This window comes from Manis javanica, chromosome 11 (genome assembly GCF_040802235.1).
Source record: "Manis javanica isolate MJ-LG chromosome 11, MJ_LKY, whole genome shotgun sequence".
Taxonomy (NCBI): domain Eukaryota; kingdom Metazoa; phylum Chordata; class Mammalia; order Pholidota; family Manidae; genus Manis; species Manis javanica.
In genome coordinates, this window is record NC_133166.1 from 37363759 (window position 1) to 37391282 (window position 27524).

The following is a 27524-nucleotide window of genomic DNA, read 5'->3' on the forward strand; positions in this document are numbered from 1 at the left end:
TTTTTATGTACAATATCATGTCATCTGCATATAGTGACAGTTTGACTTCTTCCTTACAATCTGGATGCCTTTTATTTCTTTGTTTTGTCTGATTGCCGTGGCTAGGATCTCCAATACTATGTTGAATAAAAGCAGAGAGTGGAAATCCTTGTCTTGTTCCCAATCTTAGGTGAAAAGCTTTCAGCTTCTTGCTATTAAATAATGTTGGCTGTGGGTCTGTCATATATGGCCTTTATTACGTTGAGGCACTTGCCCTCTATAGCCATTTTGTTGAGAGTTTTTAACATGAATGGATGTTGAATTTTGTTGAATGCTTTTTCAGCATCTATGGAGATGATCATGTGGTTTTTCTCCTTCTTTTTGTTTATGTGGTGGATGATGTTGATGGATTTTCGAATGTTGTACCATCTTTGCATCCCTGAGATGAATCCCACTTGATCATGGTGTATGATCCTCTTGATGTATTTTTGAATTTGGTTTGCTAATATTTTGTTGAGTATTTTTGCATCTATGTTCTTCAGGGATATTGGTCTGTAGTTTTCTATTAGAGTGATGCTGTCTTCATAGAATGAGTTTGGGAGTATTCCCTCCTCTTCTATTTTTTGGAAAACTTTAAGGAGAATAGGTATTATTATTATGTCTTCTCTAAATGTCCGATAAAATTCAGTAGTGAATCCATCTGGTCCAGGAGTTTTGTTTTTGGGTAGTTTTTTAATTCAAATTTTGTTGAATTTGATTTAAATTACCGATTCAATTTCACTGCTGGTAATTGGCCTGTTTAGGTTTTCTGTTTCTTTCTGGGTAAGTCTTGGAAGGTTGTATTTTTCTAGAATGTTGGCCATTTCTTTGAGGTTATCCAGTTTGTTAGCATATAGATTTTCATAATATTAATTCTTTGTATTTCTGTGGGGTCTGTCGTGATTTTTCCTTTCTCATTTCTGATTCTGTTTATGTGTGTAGATTCTCTTTTTCTCTTAATAGGTCTGGCTAGGGATTTATGTATTTTTTTTATTTTCTCAAAGAACCTGTGCTTGGTTTCATTAATTTTTTGTTGTTTTATTCTTCTCAATTTTATTTATTTCTTTTCTGATCTTTATTATATCCCTCCTTCTGCTGACTTTGGGCCTCATTTGTTCTTCTTTTCCAGTTTCAATAATTGTGACGTTAGACTATTCATTTGGGATTGTTCTTCCTTCTTTAAATAAGCCTGGATTGCTATGTACTTTCCTCTTAGAACTGTTTTTGCTGCGTCCCACAGAAGTTGGGGCATTGTGGTGCTGTTTTTATTTGTCTCCATATATTGCTTGACCTCTGTTTTTATTTGGTCATTGATCCACTGATTATTTAGGAGTATGTTGTTAAGCCTCCATGTGTTTGTGAGCCTTTTCGTTTTCTTTGTACAATTTAGTTCTAGTTTTATATATACTTTGGTGATGTGAGAAGTTGGTTGGTAGAATTTCAATCTTTTTGAATTTACTGAGGCTCTTTTTGTGGCCTAGTATGTGGCCTATTCTGGAAAATGTTCCATGTGCACTTGAGAAGAATGTGTATCCTGCTGCTTTTGGGTGTAGAGTTCTGAACATGTCTGTTAGGTCCATCTGTTCTAGTGTGTTGTTCAGCGCCTTTGTGTCCTTACTTATTTTCTGTCTGGTTGATCTGTCCTTTGGAGTAGTGAGTGGTGTGTTAAAGTCTCCCAAAATGAATGCATTGCATTCTATTTCCTCCTTTAATTCTGTTAGTATTTGTTTCACATATGTCAGTGCTCCCGTGCTGGGTGCATAGATATTCATAATGGTTATATCCTCTTGTTGGACTGACCCCTTTATCATTATGTAATGTCCTCCTTTGTCTCTTGTTACTTTCTTTGTTTTGAAGTCTATTTTGTCTGATACAAGTACTGCAACACCTACTTTTTTGTCCCTAATGTTTGCATGAAATATCTTTTTCCTTCCCTTCACTTTTAGTCTGTGTATGTGTTTGGGTTTGAAGTGAGTCTCTTGTAGGCAGCATGTATATGGGTCTGCTTTTTATCCATTTATTACTCCATGTCTTTAAATTGGTGCATTCAGTCCATTTACATTTAGGATGATTATTGATAGACGTGTACTTATTGCCATTGCAAGCTTTGGATGCATGGTTACCAAAGGTTCAGGGGTGGCTTCTTTACTATCTACCCGTCTAACTTAACTCACTTATTACACTACTATAAACAGTCTGATGATTCTTTATTTCTCTCCCTTCTTTTTCTTCCTCATCCACTCTTTATATGTTAGGTGTTCTACTTTGCTGTGGTTTTATTTTCTTTGGTGACATCTGTTTAGCCTTAGGTGCACCTCCATCTAGAGCAGTCCCTTTAAAATACATTGCAGAGATGGTTTGTGGGAGGTAAATTCCCTCAACTTTTGCTTATCTGGGAATTGCTTAATCCCTCCTTCAAATTTAAATGATAATCTTGCTGGATACAGTATTTTTGGTTTGAGGCCCTTCTGTTTCATTGCATTGAATATATCATGCCATTCTCTTCTGCCTTGTAAGGTTTCTGCTGAGAAGTCTGATGATAGCCTAATGGGTTCTCCTTTGTAGGTGATCTGTTTTCTCTCTCTGGCTGCTTTTAACAGTCTGTCCTTGTCTTTGATCTTTGCCATTTTAATTATTATATGTCTTGGTGTTGTCCTTCTTGGGTCCCTTGTTGTTTTGAGATCTGTGGGCTTCCATGGTCTCAGAGACTATGTCCTTCCCCAGTTTAGGAAGTTGTCGGCAATTATTTCTCAAAGACACTTTCTATCCCTTTTTCTCTCTCTTCTTCTTCCGGTACCCCTATTATGCAAATATTGCTCCGTGTAGATTGGTCACACAGTTCTCTTAATATTCTTTCATTTCTAGAGATCCTCTTCTCTCTCTCTGCCTCAGCTTCTCTATATTCCTGTTCTCTGATTTGTATTCCATTAACAGTCTCTTTCACCTTATCCAGTCTGCTCTTAAATCCTTCCATTGTTTGTTGCATTTCTGTTATCTCCCTGCGGAATTCATCCCTTAGCTCTTGCATATTTCTCTGTAGCTCCGTAAGCATGCTTATGACTTTTAGTTTGAATTCTTTATCAGGAAGGTTGGTGATTTTGGTCTCACAAGGCCCTCTCTCTGGTGTTTGAGGGATTTTGGACTGAACAAGGTTCTGCCTTTGCATGGCAATTGAAGTGATCACCAGTGAGTGGCATGTGTGTCAGCTGTGAGAACAAAGTCCCTTTCTGCTTGCTGGTCGCCTTGCCCCTCTCCACTGCCTGTGCCCAGCAACTGCACACAGGGAGCAGCCTCTGGTTTAATTCCCTGAGCTGCCATGGGTAGGGCAGCCCTTGGGATGGCCTAGGGCACTGGCAGGTGTCACAGGTGAGCAGCGTGTGTTCTCCCGCGAGAACGGCACCCCTTCTTGATTTTGGGACTCTGTGCCAGTCTCCACCACCTGTGGCAGGCAACTGCACACTGGGAACAGCCTCTGGGTTGATCCCCTGAGCTGTTGTGGATGGGGCGGCCCTCGGGATGCCTAGGGCTCTGGCAGTGGTTGCAGGCAAGCAGCACATATTCACCATGAGACCAGAGCCCCTATATGCTTCCCAGACTCCACGCCGGTTTCCTCTGCCTGTTCCAGTCAACTGCGCAGAGGGGGCAGCCTCTGGGATAATCCCAAGCTGCCATGGGCGGGGCTGTCCTCGGATGGCCTAGGGCACTGGCGGTGGTTGCAGGCGATCAGCGCATGTTCACCACGAGAACAGAGCTCCTATGTGCTTTCTGGGCTCCTCGCCAGGTTCCTCTGCCTATGCTAGTCAGCCACATGCAGGAGGCAGTCTCTGGGTTGATCCCCTGAGCTGCTGTGGGCAGGGTGGCCCTCAGGATGGCCTAGCGCACTGGTGGGGGTTGCAGGCGAGCAGCACGTGTCTGCTGCGAGAATAAAACCCCTTTGTGCCTTCTGGACTCTGTACGGGTCTCTGCTGTCTGTGTCAGTCGACTAAGGGCACGGGGCAGCCTCTGGATTTGGCCTGGTTAGCTGCATGCTGGGAGAAGCCTCTGTGTGTTTGCTGTAGGCAGGGCTGCTCCCCAGCTGCTCTGCAGCAATGGTGGGTCAGCTGGTTCACTTATAGTGCCAGCGGGGGGGAATGAATGGCTGCTTATCACCGGGGCTTCAGTGCTGTGTTGCCATTCAGGAGGTTAGGGAGTCTGAAATTCCTTAAAGTTCCTAGCCTGCTGGGCTGAGTGTGCCAGTATGATTTTGTCCACCTGGTAAACCCTTGTCCCTTTAAGGGTTTTAAAGCACCCACTTTTCTTTTGTCTCAGGTTAGCCAGCTGTGAGAATCTGTTCACGGTCTTAATCTCAGATATTGTTTTTCTGTTCCTCTAATATCCAGTACACCATGCAATGTGTGTCTGTGCTCCCAATGCAGATTACTAGGGCTGGATATTTAGCAGTCTTGTGCTTCCATTCCCTCCCCACTCTGATTCTTTCCTCCCGCCGGTGAGCTGCAGTGGGGGGAGTGCTCGGGTCCTGCCGGGTCACAGCTTTGTATCTTACCCTTTTCGTGAGATGCTGAGTTCTCTCATATGTAGATGTAGTCTGGCTGGCATACTGTATCTTCTGGTCACTCTTTTAGAAATAGTTGTATTCACTGTATTTTCAAAGTATATATGGTTTTGGGAGGAGATTTCCATCACCCTACTCAAGCCATCATCTTGAGAATCCCCTAATATATTATTATTATTATTACAATACAAGGAACTTTGGTAATAGATTACTCTGTAGTACTCCACTCCTGCTGCTTCCCACGGGGAAGTTATGTTTCCAAAAACCAGTGCCACTGCTCAGGGTTTTGGTTTTGCACTGCACAACTCTAAAGGGTACAATTCACATGGTAGTCTGTGGGAAAGGCACTGCCTGGAGTTCTGAAGGGCTCAACCAACATGGCCATTTGCAGCAGTGTTAGCCCAGAGGTGTATTTGTTCCCAGATCTGTTGGGAATAGTTTATGTCAGTGACTGTTTTTCACATAATTATTCAATTTAATTAAAGATTAAATAAAATCACTTCTGCAATTTTGGAAGAATTTGAGAATATAATTTTTAAATAACCATTTAAAAACATAGTAACCTCGTTTTACTCACCTTAAACATGACATTAATCTCTTCTCCCAGTGGATCAGCATTCACCATTGTGACTTTTAGGGGCACAGCATTAGAACTGAAGAAGGAACATGACTACAAATACAATATGTTAAGCATTAGAAAGATAACATTAGAAAGATAACACAGACATAAAAATGAGTTTAAGATTTTTTTTGTCTGAGGCATTTCTCCTTTCACTACTCCTTTGAATTATGGCAAATAAAGTAACATCTGTGAACTGCTTTTTATATTATCTGGCAAATAAGAGCATATTTTTAATATAAAAACTTTTTGAGACATGAATATAGCATATATGAGTAAAATATCTAACTCTCTAGGCAAAGAAACAAAACCTTAAAAACTTAAGACAAAGACTATTAAAAGTTTGAGCTTCTAAAAGTGTCACAGCTCCTCAACATGGCACAAAATTTTGTATCTTGTCTTTCCTCTAAATCAGTGAGATTTGGATGAGATCTCTATTCTCCTATTTATGGTACTATTATAATTAATAGTAATCAAATAGTGACACTAAATTTAACAATTTCATTTGCAGAGATCAAATCTTAAAGATGAAACTAGTTGAAAAACTAATTTATGACAGCAAGAACAACTTAAGGAAATCAACAAATGGAAACCCAAGGAGAAAATACAATCCCCCATCCACCTAATGACATAATCATACAACTCAGCACCCACTGTTAAATTTCAATGAGGAGCAGACAAATGTCAACTCAAAAAAATTAGATCTGAGAATCCTTTATGGATAGTTTGTACCCTAGTCTTTCAAAATCAGATACTAATGGATGAATTAAATGGTTGCTTTTGCTGAATTCACATTACAGAAGATCCACTATTTGCAATACTATTAGCTCAGTTCAAACTATAATTACTCAATTTTGAACTCAGTTCAAAATATAATTTTTCAACTACTTCTTAAGGACTCTAAAAAGTGTTATTAACCTGGTAAGAGTCTATCTGCTATTCACAAGGCAAAAGGAAAAAAAGAAAGGCCTATCTATGATTCAGTGGTTTTATCACTGAAATTACAGCATATGTCTCTCATATAGCTATTATACCATAGTAAAACTTAAATTTTTTTGAGGCAGTAAATAACTTTACACTGCTTCTTCCAGAAATGGTGATTACATAAAAATAAATATGGATTTTACACAAATATCCATAAATACTTATAACCAACCTATGCAGGTTTTCTCATTATTTGCCATAAGCATACCTACCCATTTGCCTCTTCCTACATGTTATTTTAAAACGTAATATGAACTTTTTAAGTATTTTATTTTCACCTTAATATTTAGTTCTTTTGCCACAAGACTTGGATTGAGAGGGAGACGACATTTATTTCTTAGAAAAAAGGACTGTACTCGTTCCATGCTCCTTTGGAGGACAACCTAGGAAAAGAGATCAATTCCGTAAGTACATAATGAAAATGAAATGTAATAAAATATACAATTAGAATTGGCAAAGGCTATAAACATAAGGGGAAAAATATATATGGTCATATTTAACATATTAATTAAAATTCACTAACAGTCAAAAAAATAGAAATTAAACAAAAATGAAATGCAACTTTTGATCAAGCATATAAAAAATTTAAGATAACACCCAGTGCTGTCAACAGAGGGAACAAATGCTTTCATAATTATTGATAGGGGAGTAGGTGTACATAGGCATAGTTTGGTTGTTTTAGTAGAGCAATCTAATAGAAACTATTTTAACTAAAAATGTATGTAGGTCCTGACTCAGGAGTTTCATCTGTAGGAATGTCTTAACAAAGAAATATTATCAAATGGACAAAAGCTTATAAAGTTCATTGCAAGATTGTTTGGGAAAAGAAAAATATGTCAACAACCTACATAAAAGTAATGGCTCATTAATTTATGCTATAATACCTTGTACTATTACAAATCCATTAAGAAACATTAAGTATGACTGTACTAACATGAATTCTCTAAGATGAAGTAAAAAAAAGATAATTTAAGGAAAAAGAAGTGCCAAAAGAACTTACACATCTATATAAATGGAGAGATATCCCATGTTCATGAACAGCAAGATTTAATATTATGAAGACAGTAAAAATTTCCAAAGTGATCTATAGATTCAACACAATCCTTACCAAAATTCCCAACTGCCTTTTTGCAGAAATGGACAAGTTGATCCTAAAATTCATATATTGCAAGGGACTTCTGAATAGCCAGAACAATCTTGAAAAAGAACAAAGTTAGAGGACTTCCTGATTTCAAAATTTACTATGAAGCTATAGTAATGAAAACAGAATGGCATAGGAAAGACATATAGATCAATGGAACAGAATGGAGAGTCCAGAAATAAATAAATATATCTATGATGAACTGATTTTCAACAAGAATGCTAAAATTATTTAATGGGAAAGAATAGCCTCTTCAACAAATGGTACTGTGACAACTGGATAACCACATGTAAAAGAGTGAAGTTGAACCCTTATCTCATATCATTAAAAAAAAAAACAACCTCAAAATGGATAAAAGACTTAAGTATAAAAGCAAAAATGCAAAACTTCTAAAAGAAAACACAGTATACATTTTCATGACCTTGGATTTGACAACAAATCCTTAGATTTGATATCAAAAGCACAAGCAACAAAAGAAAAAACTCAACTGGATTTCATATAATTATCAACTTCCATGCATCAAACAGCACTACCAAGGAAATAAAAAGATAAGATAATCCACAGAATGGGAAAACATATTTGCAGAGTGTCTCCGATAAGGCTCTAGTAACCAGAATACATGAAGAACTTAACAATATTCAACAACAGAAAGACAAACCAATTAAAAAAGGACATAGAACGAAAGTTCTCCAAAGAAGATAAATGGACAAAAGCACTTGAAAATGTACTCAAAATCACTAGTCATTAGGGAAATGCAAATCAAAAACCACAATGAGATTCTAATTCACACCCACTAGTATGACTATAATTTTCAACAAATCAAAAAATAACAAAGGTTGGTGAATATGTGGAGAAACTGGAACCCTCATACATTGCTGGTAGGAATATAAACAGGTGCAGCTGCTTTGGAAAGCAGCTCAGTGGTTTCTCAAAAAAGTTAACACAGAACTGCTTATATAACACCATATTTCCATTCCAAGGTAAAGTGAAAACAGGTGTTTAAACAAAAATTTATACATGAATATTCATAGTAGCCAAATAGTAGAAACAAGCCAAATGTTTCAACTATTTGTATAGAATCAACTGATGAATAGATCAACAAAACATGGTATTATGTATGTAATAGAACATTATTCAGCCATAAACAGGAATGTAGCACCTACACATGGTTGAATATGGATGAACCTTGAAAACATTAGGATAAGTGAAAGAAACAAGACACAAATGGCCACCACACATTGTATGATTCTATTTACTTGAAATGTCCAGAATAGTAAATCAATAGAGATAGAAAGCAGATTAGTGTTTATCCAGGTGTGGGAGGAGTGGGGAAAGTGGTTTCATGGGTACAAGCTTTCTTCTTGATGTGATGAAAGTGTTTTGGAAGTAGATAGTAGTGGTAGTTGCACAACATTATGAATGTACTATAAGTCAATGAATTGTACACTTTAAAAGAGTTAAAATGGTTAGTTTTATGTTATCTGAATTTTACTTCAACAAATGTTTTTACATATATATGTATATACATCTATGTATATATTTTTCTATAAAACTTTTTTTTAAACTTTAAAAATTTTTATATATTCTTAAGTGTATATATGTGTTAAGATTTTATAAAAGGACCACAAAGGACATACAGCAAACTACTAACAATAGATAACTACAGGGAGATAATGAAAGTAGAAAAGTCTTTTATTCTATAAACTCCTTCATTATTTGGATTTTTAAAATATTAGCATTAACTCATACTTTATTAGTTTTCCAAATTACAAAAAGTTAAGCAGAATAATGGAAAGGAAGTGTAAGAGACCAATTTTGATAAGAAGTTAATAAGCATGTGAATTAAAAAGCACTGATTTTATGAGTTAGGTTGTGAAATCCTTCCTGAAAAATTTTAAACAATCTTTGAATTCATCTGCCCAAAACACCATAGGCATAGTTAGAATTCTACCAGATGTCTACTGATAAAGAATAACAATTTAACTTGTCAGCACTACAAAGATACTTCGCCACCAAAATTTATATTCTCTCTATGGGTACATACCTGTCTGGCTGATCCACTAGCCTGCTTTACTTTTTCTGCTACTCCTCCTAAAAGCTGTACAAGTTTTGTTTGTTTTAAAAGTTCTTCTCTGAGTCCTTTTCCTCCCACTGAGAGGAGAGCTCCCAAAACATGTTCATATCGGGTACCAAACTGTGTGTCATATAGGGCATCCTTGAGGAGCCTAATACAGCAAAATATTTATGTCAGCCACTTCTAAGAACTGGAGAACATCTCCCAAAATTCAATACAACAGCTTCAATTTTTGGAACCCAGGAACTTTATTTAAAGCTATATAAGCAAGTAAAAACGTATTAATTATTATAGAGCTCTAACATGCCAAATATCTTTGCAATAGAGGGTTTTGTTATTTCTAAGAATCTATAAATTTAGCTTCTGTATAATAATGCCTTCAATAAAACATCTGGTATCCACAGTAAATAGTCTGGGCAACCATTTAAACTTTCAGAGTATGTCACCTCTACAAATACTAGCAATGGAAATAAAGTACTTAGGAAAATCTAAATCTTACCAATATAAATTGTGTGCTATCTGTATATTTCCCAATGCCCTTGACAGAAGGAAGCACACTAATGAACTGTTCAAGTAAATTTCGTATTTTAAAGCCTACATGTAAAGGAAAATAAGAATTACTAGTGGGTAAAGCCATATTACATTGTTAAGATAAAATTATCAAAAGAGAAACGATATAAAGCAAACATCACTCTTGCTGATGAAAGATGATACTGATAAAAATTCAATAAATTAACTTAGGTTAAATAAATGAAATCAAGCAGAAAAATATAAATCTGGTTCTAACATTCATTAGCTATTTTTAAATGGCCAGTATAGAAAAATCAAAGAAAAGCTCAAGTCTGATTTGTTCTAAGAATCTAAAAAGCCTGAAAATTTAAAAATTTTAGAATATTTTTATTGAATATTATTTTATATTTTATTGAATATATATTCATATATAATATTAAAGCGGGCTGGCTGACAATAGTGGAAAAAAAATTCACACTAAATCCAAATGCAACGTACCTCAACATTCCCACACTAGGAAAGTACTTTTTATCAAAACAGAAGGGGTATCCCTTAGCAAGTTCCCTACTGGGAGAGCAAGAGTGTTAGGTAACCTACTAAAAAACTCACCTGCACAAACTGTGGAAGAAGGTCTGTTAGTTCATCATCACTAATAGCTTCAATCCAGGTCACAGCTAGAGACCTAACTTCCTGATCGGCAAACCTAGAAGAGTAACGCAAAATCAAGGTTTGAAGGTGATTTCTTTCTAATTAAAGGATATATCCTGAAACCATAATCTCAATCTATTCTTGACAAAGAATACTCAATACCTCTTTACTCAGAAGCAATGTGTTTCTTCATTTTTGTGTCCCAATCAATTTTGGGACTGTTTAGAAATCTTCAACTAACAAAAATTAATTTTGGCCCACATCATAAAAATATAATTAGTCCAAATTCACAACCTAATTCTCATTAGTCTTGTTCTAAATAATTTGTGATTCCTTTATAATAACCTCAATGCAAAAGATGTTTCTAGAAATACATACACATTTATATTGTATTGAATTGCTTTCATGTTAAAACAAAGGAAAGTAGTCCAGTCCTCTGTAATATAATACCTTACTGGAAAAACTGACAACAATAAAACAAAGCAAATAAATTCAGTCACAGTCGACTTACTTTGAATCAAGAAGCTCCAACGCAGTCAGTGGATGCAAGGGAGGCCACTGCCGAAGCAATGAGTAAGTTTTAGCAAGATTAACCCATTTCCAGTTTGGGGCACTTACTAGTACTTTAGGTAGACAATTTGGGTGTTTGAGGCAATAATAACGTTTCTCCCACAAAAAGGCTTTATCTTCTTTAGAAAGTCTGCATACATAACAGAATTAGATTACTTCTCAGTGATATCATAATGACAGTTCAAATCTCAATGATTAAAAATACAAAGAAGAAATACAAAAAAAAAGACAAGGACAGTCACTTTTTGGTAGAATCATTAATACTAATTTGGAATAGAAAAATAGAAAAAGAGCAAACACTACAAATTTACCCTAATTTGGGGAATAGAAAGAAATCATTCTGCCTCAATGAGAGAGTCTAAGTTACTTACATAAATGAAGGATTATTTAGTTCAATAAAAATTTATTATGCTCTAACCAGATGCCAGGCACTAGAAATTAGAAACAAGTAGAGAATCCACTTTAAATGACAGCAAGAACTTCATGTTTATACAAGTATAATCCAATGTCATAGAAAAAACAAATGTCATAACAAAATTTTAGAGGATGATTATACAGTTCACATGAGGAATATTTAAAATAAAAAGGAGTTATTTTGAAGATTCTAATTTAGCCTTAATGACAAATGTTTATGTGAATGAAATATTTTACTATTTTAGTACCCATCCACTTTTGCACTGAAATGTGTTCATCTCATGCAGAGTACTGAAAAAAACCTCAAATACTGCAAAAAGGTACACAGTGAAATCTCCTTCCAATTCCCTTCCCAGTGGCAACTGCCTAAAACTTGTCCGTTCTTCCAGAGATAGTCTATTTGTACAGAAGCATATACACAGGCAGACTTTTTTCTTCCTTTATGTTATGATAACACACTATATACACTCTTCTTCTTGCTTTCTTCATGTAACATATCTTACATATCAGTACATAGTCATAACTTTATTTTTCATAGTTATATAGTATTCTGTTAGCAAAGTATAACATAATTTAACCCTTATTGATGGGGATTCCCTGTAAGTTTTACAGTAATCCACATAAATACTGCAATGAATATTCTTGTCTCTATAAGCAAATTAGAAAGGGTTTTCTCCAAGTTATGTAAGTAACTGGAAGTGAAATCATTAGATCACAGGCTAGGTATATTACGACCTTTATAGTATTTGCCAAATTGCTCTCCAAAAGTTTTTTAAAGTTCTGCCAACAGTATAAATCCCATTTTTCTGTATCTTCAACATTTTATATGAGACATTTTAATTTCCAACAATCTGATGTGCATGAAATGGCACCTTGTATCAATTTACATTTCCCTGATTACTGAGAGGTTGAGTATCTTTTCAGATATTTAAAAGGCACAGTATCTCTTTTCCAAAGAATTACCTATTCATATCTTTTGTCTACTACTGAGTTGCTGGTTTTTCTATTGATATGAAAAAGTTCTTTATGTATTAAGGTTTACTGTAAATATAGTTCCCAATCTATTGTTTGCCTTTTGACCATGTACAAAGTCTGACTTGTCACTGATTCTGTAACATCCTTCTATGTTGACAGATAGTAACTGCACTAGTGGGGGTGAGGATTTGATAATATGGGTAACTGCTGAACCACTGTGTTATACATATGAAACCAATGTAAGAGGTGTATATCAACGATACTTCCATGAAAGAAATTCAAGAAGTTTGACTTATATGAATTTCTAAAGTTTTATGTAGTCATATAGTCTTTTATATAATTAAAAGAGGAACAGCAAACTTTCTAGACCAAGAACATTACTAAATCATGAACTAAATCAGGACATTTAATAAACCATTAACTTAAGCTTTACATTATTAGGGATACCCAGGCAAAACAGAATCAAAGGAGCATACCCAAGTGATGAGTCTCTGTGAAGAATATCAAGAAGTTTCCCTTTTGTACCATTTTCCAATGTTTCTAAGTTGTGTTGCTGAATAATGCTTCTGTCAACTTGAGGAGAAGTATAAATGATATCAAATGTAGGAGAAGGAAAATCAACCTTAAAAATTTAACAGAAGTTGATCAAATTACAAGTGAATAGTCCACATATTTGCTACATTAACTTCTCATCTTTGAGGAAATTAACTTTTTATTAGCCAACAGGGTGACTTTCAGACTGAACATTAAATTAATGCTTCTTGTCCTTTTGTTGAAAGTGATTGCCACTGTTGGTTAATTGTCAATAACACATATACTGCTTGGATTGGAATATGTACATTTTTTACTGTTTCTCAGAAGTAGTAATTGTTTATTGACATATAAATTGAAGGTAGACCCTATGACTGAAACAAGATTAGGTTTTTTTAGTAACAACCAAATCATGGTACACATGATGTCTTATGAAGATATTTAAATTTAAGCCTCCCCAAATGTCAGGAAGTGCCATTACCTGTAACACTATTCTTTCCATCACACATCCTTTTTTGGGGACTGTTCCAGGAATAGGATTTGCATGTGATGAAGTCCAAAGATACAGAAGCTTAGTTCCACATGTTAAAAACCTTCACAAATGTAAACAGAAGAGTACTAGTGTTTTCATTTTCAAAAATTAATTTAAAACTCACAACACATGGTAATGGATTGGTAATGTTAGTATTTAAACGCTTATAAGTATCTTCTACATAAAAAAATGTCTTTAAGAACATATCAGGTGTCACTCCCTCTAGTGTACTAATACTTTAGATAAATGTATTGAAGTATGGGGTTGGGACAAAGCGAGAGAAAATGAACTTAATCTTGGAAGGAATGAGGTTGAAGATAGAACATAAAAGACTCAGTCACCTGTCTCAAAAATGACTTTTATAACAGGAAGGTGAAGGATAGTCTTTGAAGATCACCTACCAAATGACTACATCTCAAGGTGGTAGTTTGGATTACAGAACTGCTTCATATGCCAAGAAAACCTGTATCTTCTTTGTAACAAAGCATTAATCATTTGAGATGAGAAGTTATATCTGTGCTTTAGACCTTTTTTCTATAAAGAGCCAGATATCAAATATTTGGGGCTTTCTGGGCTGTACAATTTCTGTCAGAGACTCAACTCTGCTGTTGTAGTGCAAAAACTGCTGTCAGTACAGCAATACATAAATGTGTGCTGTGTTCTAATAAAACCGTATTTATAAAAATCAGGCAGTGGGCTGGAGTATGCTGACCCCTGCTGTAGACTACCAATTTATGGACTACTTATAAATACTTATCAATAAGGATGCTAATGTATCTTCATGCAGAAGAAATTTCTGAATAATAATGAGATACATAAAAGCAGGAAACTATAAACTTCATCAAACTTTGTTCAGTTTATTCAAACAGCAAATATTCTTTCCAAAACTAGACTCCAGTCTTAATGTTCTCTTGCAAGTTAAAGCTCTAAATCTTTGACATACATCACCATTTATACGCTAACCGTTAATTAATTATTTTAAGGTAAATCGATCATATTATTTCATTCATAAATACTTCTATATATCTCTAAATGATATTCATTATTTTAAAGGAAGTACAATACCATTACCATTCCTAATGTAATTAACAATACTTAACAGTTACTTAAAGTCATCAGCTATCTAGGCAGTATTCAATTTCCTTAATTGTCTCATATTTTTTTTAACAGTCAGTTCGCTCAAATTAGGATCCAAGCATGGTCCAACACTTGCATGTGGTTGATATATCTCTTTACTACTTTTTAATTCAAGGGCTGATGAACTGCAGCCTGTCGCCTGATTTTGTAAATAAACTTTTATTAGAACAAAGCCACACTCATTTATGTATCTATTTCTGCTTTTGCCTTTGTGACAGAGACTGTAAGACTTGCAAAACCTAAACTACTTCTACCCAGTCCCCTTTACAGAAGTTTGTCGACTCTTGTTTTAATCTCTTCCTCTTTTTTATCCCCTACCATTTGCTGCAGAAACCAAGCCTTTTGTTTTGAGAATTTTCTGTAGCCTAGATCTTTACTGACTGCATTCATCTAGTGTCATTTAGCATGTCTCTTTATCCGCTGTATTTTCTGTAAAGTAGTAGTTAGATTCAGAGGCTTAATCTGACTCAAATTTACTTATCTGGCAAAAATACTTCAAACTTTATAGGTGGCACTGTATACAACTTCCTATTGCATCAAACAAATAGGCACACTTTATTTGGTTTATATCTCTCTGATGTTAACATAATTAGTTTGTCTGCAGTGTGCCATCAGTTTAAAACACCCATTATAAAGTTCTGGAAAAGTTAATCACTTAATGGCTTTAAACAGGAATTGATGATCACTGCTTAAATCCATGTTTCTCTACCAAGAGAGATTTTGCCTGCAGTGGACATCTGGCAATGTTTGAAGACATTTTTGGTTGGTGGCTAAGGGGTACTATGGGTATCTAGTGGGCAGAAGCCAAGGATGCTACCGACCTCCTACAATGCATTAGGAAGACTCTTCATGGTCTCATGGAATATATTATTACTTAAAACAAATCAAAATAGTCAACTGGAAAGCCAGACAGATTATACTATTCCAATTGCTATTAGCAGGCTCAAAGCTCAAAAGGAATTCCCTTACCTCTAAGGATCAATTAGATCTGCACACAAGTGGGACCTTTGGAGATTAAAGCACCAGGAGCCCACAGCACTAAGAGTAGATCAATCAATCAGATGAAGAGAAGGGAATAATGTGCAACTGTAGAATCTCCGAAACTGGAGAAAGATGGGAAATGAATGAGAAGACAAAAAATGGAGCTCTTTTATTAATATCAAGGGAACCTATGCCAGGAGTATTATGGCAATGACAGAGTGTTTTGCACAAATGACAGCTAATGAGTGAACTGGCTGCTGCTTTTTCCCTGGAACAGTGAATGGCAAACAATTGCTTGAATACGCATATAAGTATGTTCAAACAAGAGCAGAGAAAATCTGGTTTCCTCTAATGGGTGTCTCTGAAATGACCTCCTTTTATCACATTGGAAAAACTGAGGCAGCTCATTATCTCACTTATGTCATTGTTACCCACCCTGTTCTCTAGGCAATTCTGATGCTGCAGTATTTCCACAGGAACTCACCATCACAACCCAGAAACACTTACCGTTTAAAGTCAAAAAGAGGTAAAGAAACTTTGCCCAAAGCTTCTGGACCCTTTCTCTGCTTATTAGAATCAGGGGAACTTCCACTGCTTTGATTTAAAATTCCAAAAAGAGTAAGGTGAAGAAGTGATTCTAAAGGCAACTGTGATATCTGGATGGGAAAAATGATTCTAGGGAAGGAAAAAGGTATTAATACAAAAACAAATTAGATCTAACATGAAGTTTAACCTTTTAATGAGACTGACAATTTTAGATATTTTATTTGGCTTATCAAATAATCTTTAATCCTTATAACATTTACTTAAGTCACAAGCTTGGCTAAATGTATTATAGAAATCTTAAATAAATTGCAAATATATAGCATTTTTCTTCAAAAATCTTTTATTGCCAAGACTTGCAATGTCAATTTTAAGTCTGAAAGGATACATAAGGACACCTGTGGTCACTCTGAGGAGCCATGAGGTGGTAAGTGAAAATAAAGTGACACTTTTTTACCCTACATTGATTTTTGTATTATTTGTTTTCACAGATGTGTTATTTCTATACTAAAAAAGAGAAAAATCGAAAACAATTTAATAAATAAAAAATAAGTAAAAAGTACTGCAATTACCTGAATAAATAATGAAGGCATCCCCTTAGTTTAAAAAAGAATATTTTAAAAATACTAACAGTGAAAAATACCATTTTATATATGGATTTAAGTTTTTAAAAAATTTCTTAATCCAGAAGCAAGCATCATATATATATATACATATATACACACACACACACACACACACACACACCATCACAGAATAAGTACTAAGCAATATTATAAAACACCACCTTTCTAGAATTATATGTAAATTTATATTTTTAACGACAAGTCTAGGAAGAATTAATGATGTTTCTGAAATTTAACAATATGTAGATTTAAAAAAGTATTTCAGATTTTTAAATGAGAATTGCAGCTTGTTTTATAGAATCTGATCTAAAAGATACCTTAAGATTTAAGAATTTAATGAACTTTAATGGTAATTATGATAAAAATGAAAGCTAGGATGCATATCCAAAAAAAGAGAGAGCATACTGAAAGAAAAGCCAAAAATTTCACTTACAGTTCATCCCATTTAATAAGATAGAAGAAATTCTTGTAAGTGCCAACCTTCTTTGATTGAATAGGTTTAAAAAGATCCTTTCCATTGTGAGACAGGGAACATATCAAGTAATATTTTTCATAACTGAGAAAAGAAAGAGTTTGATTTTTACTTGATAACACAAATTAACTAATACAAATACTTATCATTAGCTATTCTTCCCTAAAAGTGACTATCATTTGAAATAATTTGGTTGCCATTCATTTGAATTTCTGGAAAAATATCTGAATTAACCATTGCAAATTCTATAAAAGTAGATAAGAGGTATAGCAAAGGGAGCACAGAAGGGGACCCTAAGTGCCAGCCTAAAGAGGTCATCATGATACCAGCTGGAAAATTTATCCCAATTTTGTGCTTAGTTACTACCTTTAGATTTTAGTCAAATGACACTGAACAATTATTCATTTCTAGATAAATTCTAGGAAGAAAATAGTATAGGCACTATCTTGCCTAGTTGCCATTTTCCTTTGCTAAGCCACTGAAGTACAGTGAGTTAAGCATATTAATGGTACATGTGTCTGACTTGCACTGAACCAGCCTTTCTAATCCATTAGGAGGCTTCAATTAATGGGGACAGATACTGTTCTATTCTCTCATTAGACAGCAATGATTGGGCCCCATATTGCCATAAGCACAAAGCTGGTTAGATACAAGCAGGCAATCTGGTAGGACAGGAATCTTAGATTCAAAAGAACTATATTATATTAACTTACTGTTACACTTATATGTTACCATTTTGTTCTTATATACAATTTATTAATCATTCTAAATATATTTCAAATCTAATCTCATTGGTTCACAAAACACCACTAGTTATTAGATTGCTCTCTCCACCTCATTCTATTTTTCCCTCCTTACTTCAGGATTTAACAAACTTTCTCTCCATCTTAATTATCACTGCAGTTTTCTATATTGTTCCACTGAGTATCTGTTCTCACTAGTGTCCCTGAAGTTACTGGTGTGTATATATGCACGTGCATGGAGGATGTGGAGGGTATTATATCTGTAACTACCTGTAACTACCTAAAAGAATGAAAGACCTTCAGAAAGCAGTAGTAGTGCTCATTTTAATGCCAGTTCCAGGAGGAACTGATTTTTTTCTGCTGCCTTATTTACTTCTTAATCCCTATTAGTAAGGACACTGCTCACAAATGGTTCTCAGTAAATATTTACTGAATGAATATGCCACTTTCAGGTAGTTATACATTTTTTAATTATTTTATTTATTTGTTTAATCTAAAACTCAATTTAGGCAGAATTTGTATTTCATATCTCTTCACTAGGTTTTACCTTATCTATTACGAAGCTATTTCATTAAAAATATTTGATTCAGACTTTTCAGTTTATATAGTCATTTCCAAATATGCTGAAGTTTCCAAATACACTGAAGTCAACTTGATGACATTACAAAAAAATTAAAAGGGATAAAACTATACTAAAAGTTCAATAGAAGAAGTATGTTCTTACAGACTTCAAAGCCTAACAATCAGTAAACTGTAAACTACTTAAAAGGAAAAATAAACACATGCTGAAGTCTAATCCCATTACACTGTTTCAAATTACCCTGGTTCTAAAGAAAGGCAGGAACAGCAGTCATAAATTAGACTGACCGATTAATTAGCATTTGCTCTTATTAAGCTTAAACATATATTTTTCTGCCTTTTTTTTTCATATGTAGTAGGAGTGATTTTTTTTTACTGGAACAACTTCAAACATCTAGTTTTTATGAAAACCACAATGGTATCTGAGGATTCCTGTACCACCCATTTAAATACCAAGATGACAGTGGATGCTGACATTTCAACAAGATTAGAGTAGCTGTAGGTAAAGTACATATTTTCTTTTAAACAGTTACTTACTTTGATACCCAGCTACTAGAAATTCCATGTGCTGCAAAAATTGTAAATTGGAGCTGTTCTGTTGTGGTCCATGCTTCCTTGATGTTCTTCTTACCTTGGCCACAGTCTGTAGAACTCTTACCAGAATTTGCATGTAGTCTCAGAAGATCATAAACTGCTGCAGTTAATTGGTCCAGGCTTACTTGAACAGGGTTTCCAGAATTCAGGGAGCCTACGTTTAAAGAAACTGTTAATGTAATTCTCTGAAAAAGTGACAATTTTACAAAAATTTAAGAACTTAAAGACATACCCATAGCCGAACCTTTGCTAGTGTCTCCTCCTCCAGATAGTGAAGTTATCTGCATACATACAAATTGGTCAGAAAACTGCACATAATGTAATGGAATATGCTTACCTTTAATTTTAACACACTTAATTAAATGTTATGTCAAAGAAACCTTTTCTCAGGGGAAGCCTCCCACAAGTGTCTGCAGAATTAAAATAATTAAAAAAGTGCAAAAGAAAGTAAAAATTCAAAAACAAATAAACAGATGATTTTTAGTACTAACATCTTAAGAGTAACTGAAAATTATTGCAAAATATAGAAACTCAACAAAATCTGTCTCATTAAACCAACTTAGTAAGATTTGAAACCAAAAGCGATATACATTTTAATACAGTATTTTATCTTCTATTAGGTACTACACTATTAGCACAATACAAACATCTTTAACTGGAACTCTACATATTACCATTTAGTGCCTCAAAAAAGCTCTTGCAATTATTTAAATTGAATTGTCCTCTCTGTTACTTTATCCATCGAATGAATGAATTGAAGCCTCAGACTAGTACCAGGGTAGTTGATAATATATAATTTCACATATACTTTTTAATTTCTAAAAACAAGCACATAATAAGAAAGAAAAAAAGATCCAAATTTCTGTATACTATATGGATAGGCTTTCTGTGAGAATAAATGGATTGCACTATGTTCTAGCTATCTGTTAAGAGGCATATCATCAATATAACTTTTCTTTCCTTTAAATTTATCATGTCTTATGATCCACCTTCCCTCATCCTTTCAGAGCTATGAATGAAGCTACTCAAATTCCCAAGGAAATACGAAGGGTAGAACTTTTACTAAAAAGCAACAGTATGATACCAAGAGAGAACTTCGAACCTGGTTGTTTCTGAGATAATAAACTACTACCAAAGGTTCTGGATCTTTTTAACAGGGAGAAGATAGAGTCCAAATAGAATTTCTCCCAATAACAATCATGGACATTTCCATACAAAGGGAGAAACAGCAGACCATTCAGACCCTTCAAGCTCAGTATCTACCTTAAAAACCCCAACCAACTCATTAATGCCAGGGTTCCTTGTCTACACACAAAAGCTTCATAATTTGGTGTCTTCCTATTCAATGTCAACATGCACAAAGCTCTTCCAAGACAAACCATCTCCTCTTAGGAATCCCCCACCCTACCAAGTATGAAATCAATTCAATTCAAAAGTAAAAGCCAAAGTTAAAATGGTAACATTTTGTCTGGCAGAAGTAAAAATCTCCCAGTTTAAATGACAGATGCTCACTTAAGTATATATTTTCATGTAAGAAAATACTAATCACTAAAATATACTCACATCAGCACTTTTACTCCTTGGAAGATTAACTGCTCTCTTTAGCTTTTTTACTGATTCTGTAATGGCAAGAGTCTCTACACCATCTAAAGCACTGCAGATTTTTCTTACAGCTTTAATTACTTGATCTACTGCTCGGTGCTGGTTCTTTAAAAACAAAAAGTAAAATAAACATTTTGTGAATTTGTGTGAATTTAAAGGATCAATTTCAGAGACACCAGACATTTTAGATGTGCCTAAGGACAGATATCCTTTAGTCTTTTGTGATTAAAAAAAGAAACAATATAGCTTTTCAATTAAACGGTTTACTTTGAATAGAAAAAAGCAGGCCTAGTTAATTTTCACTTTGTCTGATACAATTATTCATATGTAAATGGAAACTAATTTCATATTATAATCAGAAAAAAGGGCAAAAAATCACTAACAGATTACTAGAACATTTTTTTTTAACTTGGGGTTAATTTATTCTCATTGGGGAGTAATTTCTACAATAAAAACATCAACCTTTCTCCCCCTCATGCAAAAATTTGCATCAGAAGCCAAGTTCTTCAGAGGTTGATCACACATTAATAATATTGGGCAATACTAGAAGTCAGTCAGCTTTTAAGCAACACCAGCATCTACACAACCATTATTTTTTCAGTTCTGTCTGATGAAGAAATTTCCTAGACAATAATCCCTCTGTACCAGTCAACCAGTTGATTTAACCATGACTCGTAAGTATGCATGTACAAAAATATTATAAAATCATTTACTTGATGAGAATAATTTTAAAAACCTTCTCCATTACCCCATCATTGTTTTAAAGTATATGTCTCATTAGGAAACATTCTTATATAGTGAATTACTTTATCAAACATTTATTCCAAACTAATATGCCAAGTACTGTTAAAATGGGCTGAAACTCAGTACTAAACTATCGCTTAAAAAATTAAGAATTTTCCATCCGTGAAGCTTGACTACCATAAACTGAATGTTCCCTCACCTTCATGATCAAATGAAAGCACTTCATTTTCTCAAACACCCAACTTCCTTGCAGTTCTCAGGGTCTGACAGTTCATGCAAAAACCTTTCCAATTTTGAGGTTCATACCATTCTCCTATACTATTTTCCATCATTTTTTTGATGTGCCAGTTTTCAATTTACTGTTTATCAGTTTCAAACCCACCCTTCTTTGGTCTACTTCGTGATACTGGAAGAGATGATAGAAACATTTCTCCTTTGCTAGCTGGCATAATGTTAGGTTTGTTTGTTTATTTTTCAATAGCAGGCACCTAGGGACACTCAAAGGCAATAGCAGCATAAGACACTTCTCCATCGGGGTTCCAGTCCTCCATTTTTCACTACAGCATGGGATCCCAGTGGTCTTCAAAGACCAACTCCTGCTGTATCCTCAGGTCATGCTCTCCCAATCTAATAGCTGTGGCAAATTTCTTTGCCATAGGCAACCTTTGTGTTCCTATGATAGCCATACCCTCTTTAATGAGTATGAATTTCAGCCTGGTGTTGAAGGAAAGTCTCTATCTTAAGTCCTTAGAATTCCTTCACTATCCCTTGTTCCTCAACCTAGAGTTGATGGCTGCTTTTTTGCACCTGTTACTTCTGCATCCCCTGAGAGCAGGTAAGAGCAAACTTCTTTTTTTTTTTAAGGCCAGATAGTAAATTTTTTAGGCTTTGTGAGCCATACAGTCTCTGTCACAATTCAACTGCTGTTAGGGTATGAAAACAGATACAGATAATACATAAATAAATGAGCATGAATATGTTCCAATAAACTTTCATTTACAAAAAAGCTAACAGGCCAGATTTATTTACAAAAAAGGCAACATACCAGCCATAATATGCCAACTCCAGGTTCTTTTAGCCCTTATAGTAATTAACTATCTTTTACTAATTAACAATTCTTTAAATTTCCCTGTGCAAGTAACTAATATAGTTTCTGTCTCCAGACCTGGCCCCTGACTGATCTACTGACACTGACATGTGGTCATTTCCCCCACTGCACACCATATTTTGCTCTGGATATTTAACTGACTTTCTACCCCTATTGTAAAAGAAGCCTCAGTTATATAAACATCCCTGTGGAAAATTCATAGCATTTTCAACTCTGAAACTGTACCTATTAGAATCTTAACTGTAATATCATACTCTGATCACAACCTCCTTTGCTTCCAAGCCCTTACACCCTCATTCTAACCAAACCTGTTCTCTGAGCCCAGAGAGTTCTCATCTCTGCTTCCTCTACCAGGAAACTGAGTACTTCTCAAGCAAATCTGACAACTGTAGTTTCAACAGTCAGGAGGAACCCACATGCCACTTAACATTCCTTTTACCTGTTTCTCACTCAGCCCTTTTCAACTCCCCTTAGAACACAAAGCCAAACCATTTATCCTTGACTCAAACCACTACTACCACCCTTACTACATTTTTTTTAACATACGAACAGCCTTTATTGTTTGCAACAGGAAGTGGGAGAAAAGGGGACATGACAAGCTCTGCTGCTGCCCTCAGAAAGCCGCCCTAATTTCTTTTTAGTAAGATAAATTAGTATCTTGTATCTTGAAGACTAAGGCTGAAAGGAATCAAAACCTGCATTCTTCTTGGCATCCCCTAAAACCTACTTAAGAGAAATTAAAACATACGTTCTTACAAAGACTTATACATGAATGTTGGTAGCAGCATTATTCACAATAACCAAAAACTGTAAATAGTCAAAATGCTGGTTATTTGGTGACTGGATAAACAAAATGTGGTATACATCAGCAATTAAAAAAGGAACAACTATGGAAATATACTACAACATATATACTACAACAGAGCTCAGAAACAGTATGGTACGTGAAAGAAATTAGATATAAAAGATTACATAAGGTATGATTCTGTTTACATGAAATATCTATTAAAGGAAAATCTATCAAAACAGATCAGTAGTTGTTTGGGGCTGGGGCTGGGAAAAGGAATAGGGAATGACTGCAAAGTAGCACACGGAAACTTTTGGGGAGAAATGAATATGTTCTGAAACTAGATTGTGGTAATGATCATACAACACTATGCATTTACTAAAAGAATCACTGAACTGTACACTTCCAATGGGTAAATTTTATTGTGTATAAATGATATCTCAATAAAACTTTAAAAAAATATAGCAAATAAGTATGATAAAGAGTTACTATTTTAGTTAAGATGGTCGGTGAAGAGCTCTCTAGTAAGACAACATTTGAGCACAGACCTTAGTAAACTGAAAGGGTAAACCATGCAAGGATCTGGGGGAAGAGCATTCAATGTAGAGGAAACAAGTATAAGAGACTTAGTTGAGGAGCATACCTGCAGAGCAACTAGAACAAAGGAGAAAAGTAGGAGGGAGGCAGATCACAGAGGTAATGGGTCAGAATGTACAAGGGTCTGAAGGCAGTTAGGAATTAGAATTTTACTGAGATAATAAAGAGGACTCTGAGTAAAAGAGTGGTATGGTTTAGAACTTTTTTAAGGGTTTATACATTTATTAATCTTTTCAAAGAACCATCTTTTGGCTCTGATTTCCTCTTTGCTGTCTGTGCTTATTTATTTTTTTTTTTAATAAACTTTTTGTTTTGGAGTAACTTCAGATTTACAGAAAAGTTCAAAAATAGTACAGACAGTTCCCATATAACAATGAAAGGAAACTGGGTTAAGTAACTTCTTACATAACCATGCTATATTTGTCAAAACTAAGACATTAACACTGGTACATTACTATTAACTAAACTGCAGACTTTACTCAGATTTCACAAGTTTTTCCAATGGCTTTTTCCTCTTACAGGATACCACACTGTATTTAGAGATTTATTTTTAAAAAATCATTTCGATTGCCTGTGGAAGACACACTATAGAAGGGTAAGTGTAGAAGCTAGAAGACCAGTAAGGAATTATTTTAACTACTGTAATTGACTAGGATTGTACTTTGGGTAATGATGAAGAGCAGTCACATTCTGAATGTATTTTTAAGGTGGAGCTGACACGAATTAGATTGAATGTGGTGTATGAAAACTTTTTTTCTTGAAAAATCAAATATGACTCCAAGGTTTTGTCCTGAGCAAGCAGAAGGGAACAGTTGCCATCTACTAAGAAGGGGAAGATTTACGAATAGATATGAAGGATAGTATATAGTTTGTATATCTTAAATTTTAGATGTTAGTTAATTAGACATTCTTTGAAAAAAGTAACAGTTATTTGAATCTGTAGTTGAGGGAAGAGGTTAAGGCTGCAGATAGAAATTTCAGAGTCATCAGAGCATGACTCTTGATTTAAAGACATGAGATTATTTAAAGACATGAGATTAATTGAGATTATCTAGTATGTGAATAGAGAGAGAAGTCCCAGAACTGAGCCCTGAGGTATTCTCATGTTATAGATCAGAAAGACAAGGCGATCATGAAGAAGAAGCCACAAGTAACAGTGAGAATACAGTACGCACCGGAAGTAGGAGAACCAACAACACAATGACCTAGAGGCCATGTTAAGTGTTTCAAGAAGGAAGAAACAATAAATTCTACCAATATGACAGAAAAGTTCAGAAAAATGAAGACTAAGAATTTATTACTGGAATCATGACCATGGAAGTCCTTGATGATTTTAAGTGCATTTTTAGTGAAATGCTGAGACTAGAAGGCCTGACTGTAGTGGGTTCATAGAGAATGGGAAGGGAGGAAGTGGAAGCAACAAAAGCACACTACGTTTCAGGAGTTTTGTTGCAAGGAGAATAGAGAAGTGGGGTATTCGTTGCAGGGGAATGTGGACTTCTTGTTTTATTTTAAGATGATACACTCAGAGAGATATTTAGGGAGATATACCCAAGGGTCAGTCTTTGAAGTTCTTTTTTTCTACTTGCAATGATTTTCTTGGTGATCTCATTCATTCAGTCTTATGGCTACAAAATACCATTTATATTCTGATGATTCCTAAGTTTATTATCTCCAGCCTGAATCTTCTCCATTAAATCCCAGATTGCCTACTCAACATTGTTATTTGGATGAATTACAGTCATCTCAAACATAATGTTCAAAGCTGAGTTGCATATACTCCTCCTAAACCTATACCTTTCAGTTTTCTCTACCTCACTAAAAGGCAACTCCAAATTTCCAAATGCTCTGGTAGAAAATATAAGAGTAATCCTAAATTCCTCCTTCTCTCTTATGTTCCACATTCAATCTGTCAGTAAATCCTCCTAGCATTAACTTCAAAATGTATCACAGAGTTCAACTCCTTCTCACCTCTCACCATTTGTACTGTAATTATGCTGGTCCATGGCATCATCTCTCTTGTGGCTACTAGCAAAACATCTTCCTAATTGATTTATTTGTTTTCACCCTACCCCCCTCCCTCACTGTTCCAGCTACAAGGACCTAGTAGACCTTATATATACTAGGCACACTCCTCTCCAAATAACCAGATAGCTTCTTCCTTTCCTCCCCCAGTTCCTTACTCAAGTTCATCTTCTCAATGAGGCCATCTCTGATTACCTTATTTGAAATTACATTACCCTGCTCTTTTATTTTTCTCTATAGCACTCACCACCTGATATACCATGTATTTCGCTAGTTTATTGCCTGTCTTTTCCAAATGGAATGTAAACTAAGGGTCGGGACTACAGTTTGTTTTGTGTACTCCTATATCCTCAGCTCCTACAACAGCACCTCACAATGAGGAGATACTCAAATATTTATTGTATAAATGAATATATTTAAATGCTGGTAAAAATGTACTAGAATCTGGAAGTCTTCCTACACTATTTCTTTTTTTAGATCTCATTATCAAAAATCTTACCAATTTTATCTCTTAAATATTGTTAATCAATTCCTTTCTTTTTACCTTCACCACTCACTCTTTTACTTAGACTACTATAAAAAACCTTCTTAAAACCATTTCAACAAGCCCTAAATCTCACTTCCACAGCACGGCCAGAGTGATTTCAGAGCTTGGGACTAAACATGTTACCCATCCCACCCCACTTCCTACCCTGAGGTACAAAAAAATACCTTAAATGAATAGAGCAGAGTCAGCAAACTTTTTCTGTAAAACGGCAAATAGTAAAAAGTTTAGGCTTTGCAGGACATATGTTCTCTGTCCCAACTACTGAACTCTAGTACAAGAGCACAAATGCAATAATGGAAAATACGTAAACAAATGGGTATGGTTATGTTCTAAAATAGTGTTATTTACGAAAACAGGAAGTGGACTGGATATGGCCCCCTGATGTAGAGGATAAAATTCCTTAATATGGATTAAAAGGTGGTAATTTATGTATGGACATCTCCAATGCCATCTCCCAACAGTCACTTAAATACTTTATACTCTATTACAGAAGTGCTTATACTTCCACATATATATGACATCTGTGTGCTTTTGTTCACATACCCTTCCCAACTACATCCTTTAGCTAACTCATACTGTTTAAGACTTGGCTCAGGCAACATCCCTTAGAGGCCTTCCTTGAACACTCAAGTTGGGAGAGGTGCCCATCTTTCACCTCCCAAAGAACCTCAATGCATACCTCTATACTGCATTTACTATACTATACTGAAATTTTAAATCCCTCATTGATAGTTTTAAGTCATGATAGGTGGAGAACTAGGTCATTCATTTTCATAACTCCAGCATCAGCATATAGTAAGCATACAATAAATGCTTTTGAATTGAACTGAAGGTTCCTCTAGCTTAAGTGAGAATAACCTATATCGACTCA

General features: G+C 34.9%; 1 protein-coding gene across 11 annotated transcripts in view; it reads right to left on the reverse strand.

The window, feature by feature from the left end:
* PIK3C2A (phosphatidylinositol-4-phosphate 3-kinase catalytic subunit type 2 alpha) overlaps positions 1-27524 on the reverse strand; it is a 128806-nt gene that overhangs the window by 32585 nt on the left and 68697 nt on the right. For 8 of the 11 annotated variants that reach the window (XR_012122620.1, XR_012122622.1, XR_012122621.1 and 5 more), the window contains exons 9-21: positions 20807-20950; positions 19476-19524; positions 19187-19397; positions 17289-17411; positions 16194-16361; positions 13518-13629; positions 12982-13127; positions 11058-11246; positions 10508-10601; positions 9888-9982; positions 9359-9539; positions 6452-6556; positions 5148-5240 (exon numbers count right to left, since the gene is read on the reverse strand). Coding sequence is in view for 7 of the 11 variants with exons in the window: in XM_073216260.1 (XP_073072361.1) it covers positions 5148-5240; positions 6452-6556; positions 9359-9539; positions 9888-9982; positions 10508-10601; positions 11058-11246; positions 12982-13127; positions 13518-13629; positions 16194-16361; positions 17289-17411; positions 19187-19397; positions 19476-19524; positions 20807-20950 (1710 nt within the window). In the remaining 4 variants the exon portion in view is untranslated. The remainder of the gene's footprint in view (positions 1-5147; positions 5241-6451; positions 6557-9358; positions 9540-9887; positions 9983-10507; positions 10602-11057; positions 11247-12981; positions 13128-13517; positions 13630-16193; positions 16362-17288; positions 17412-19186; positions 19398-19475; positions 19525-20806; positions 20951-27524) is intronic. The other 3 variants (XM_073216257.1, XM_073216261.1, XM_073216259.1) reach the window with 3 other exon arrangements.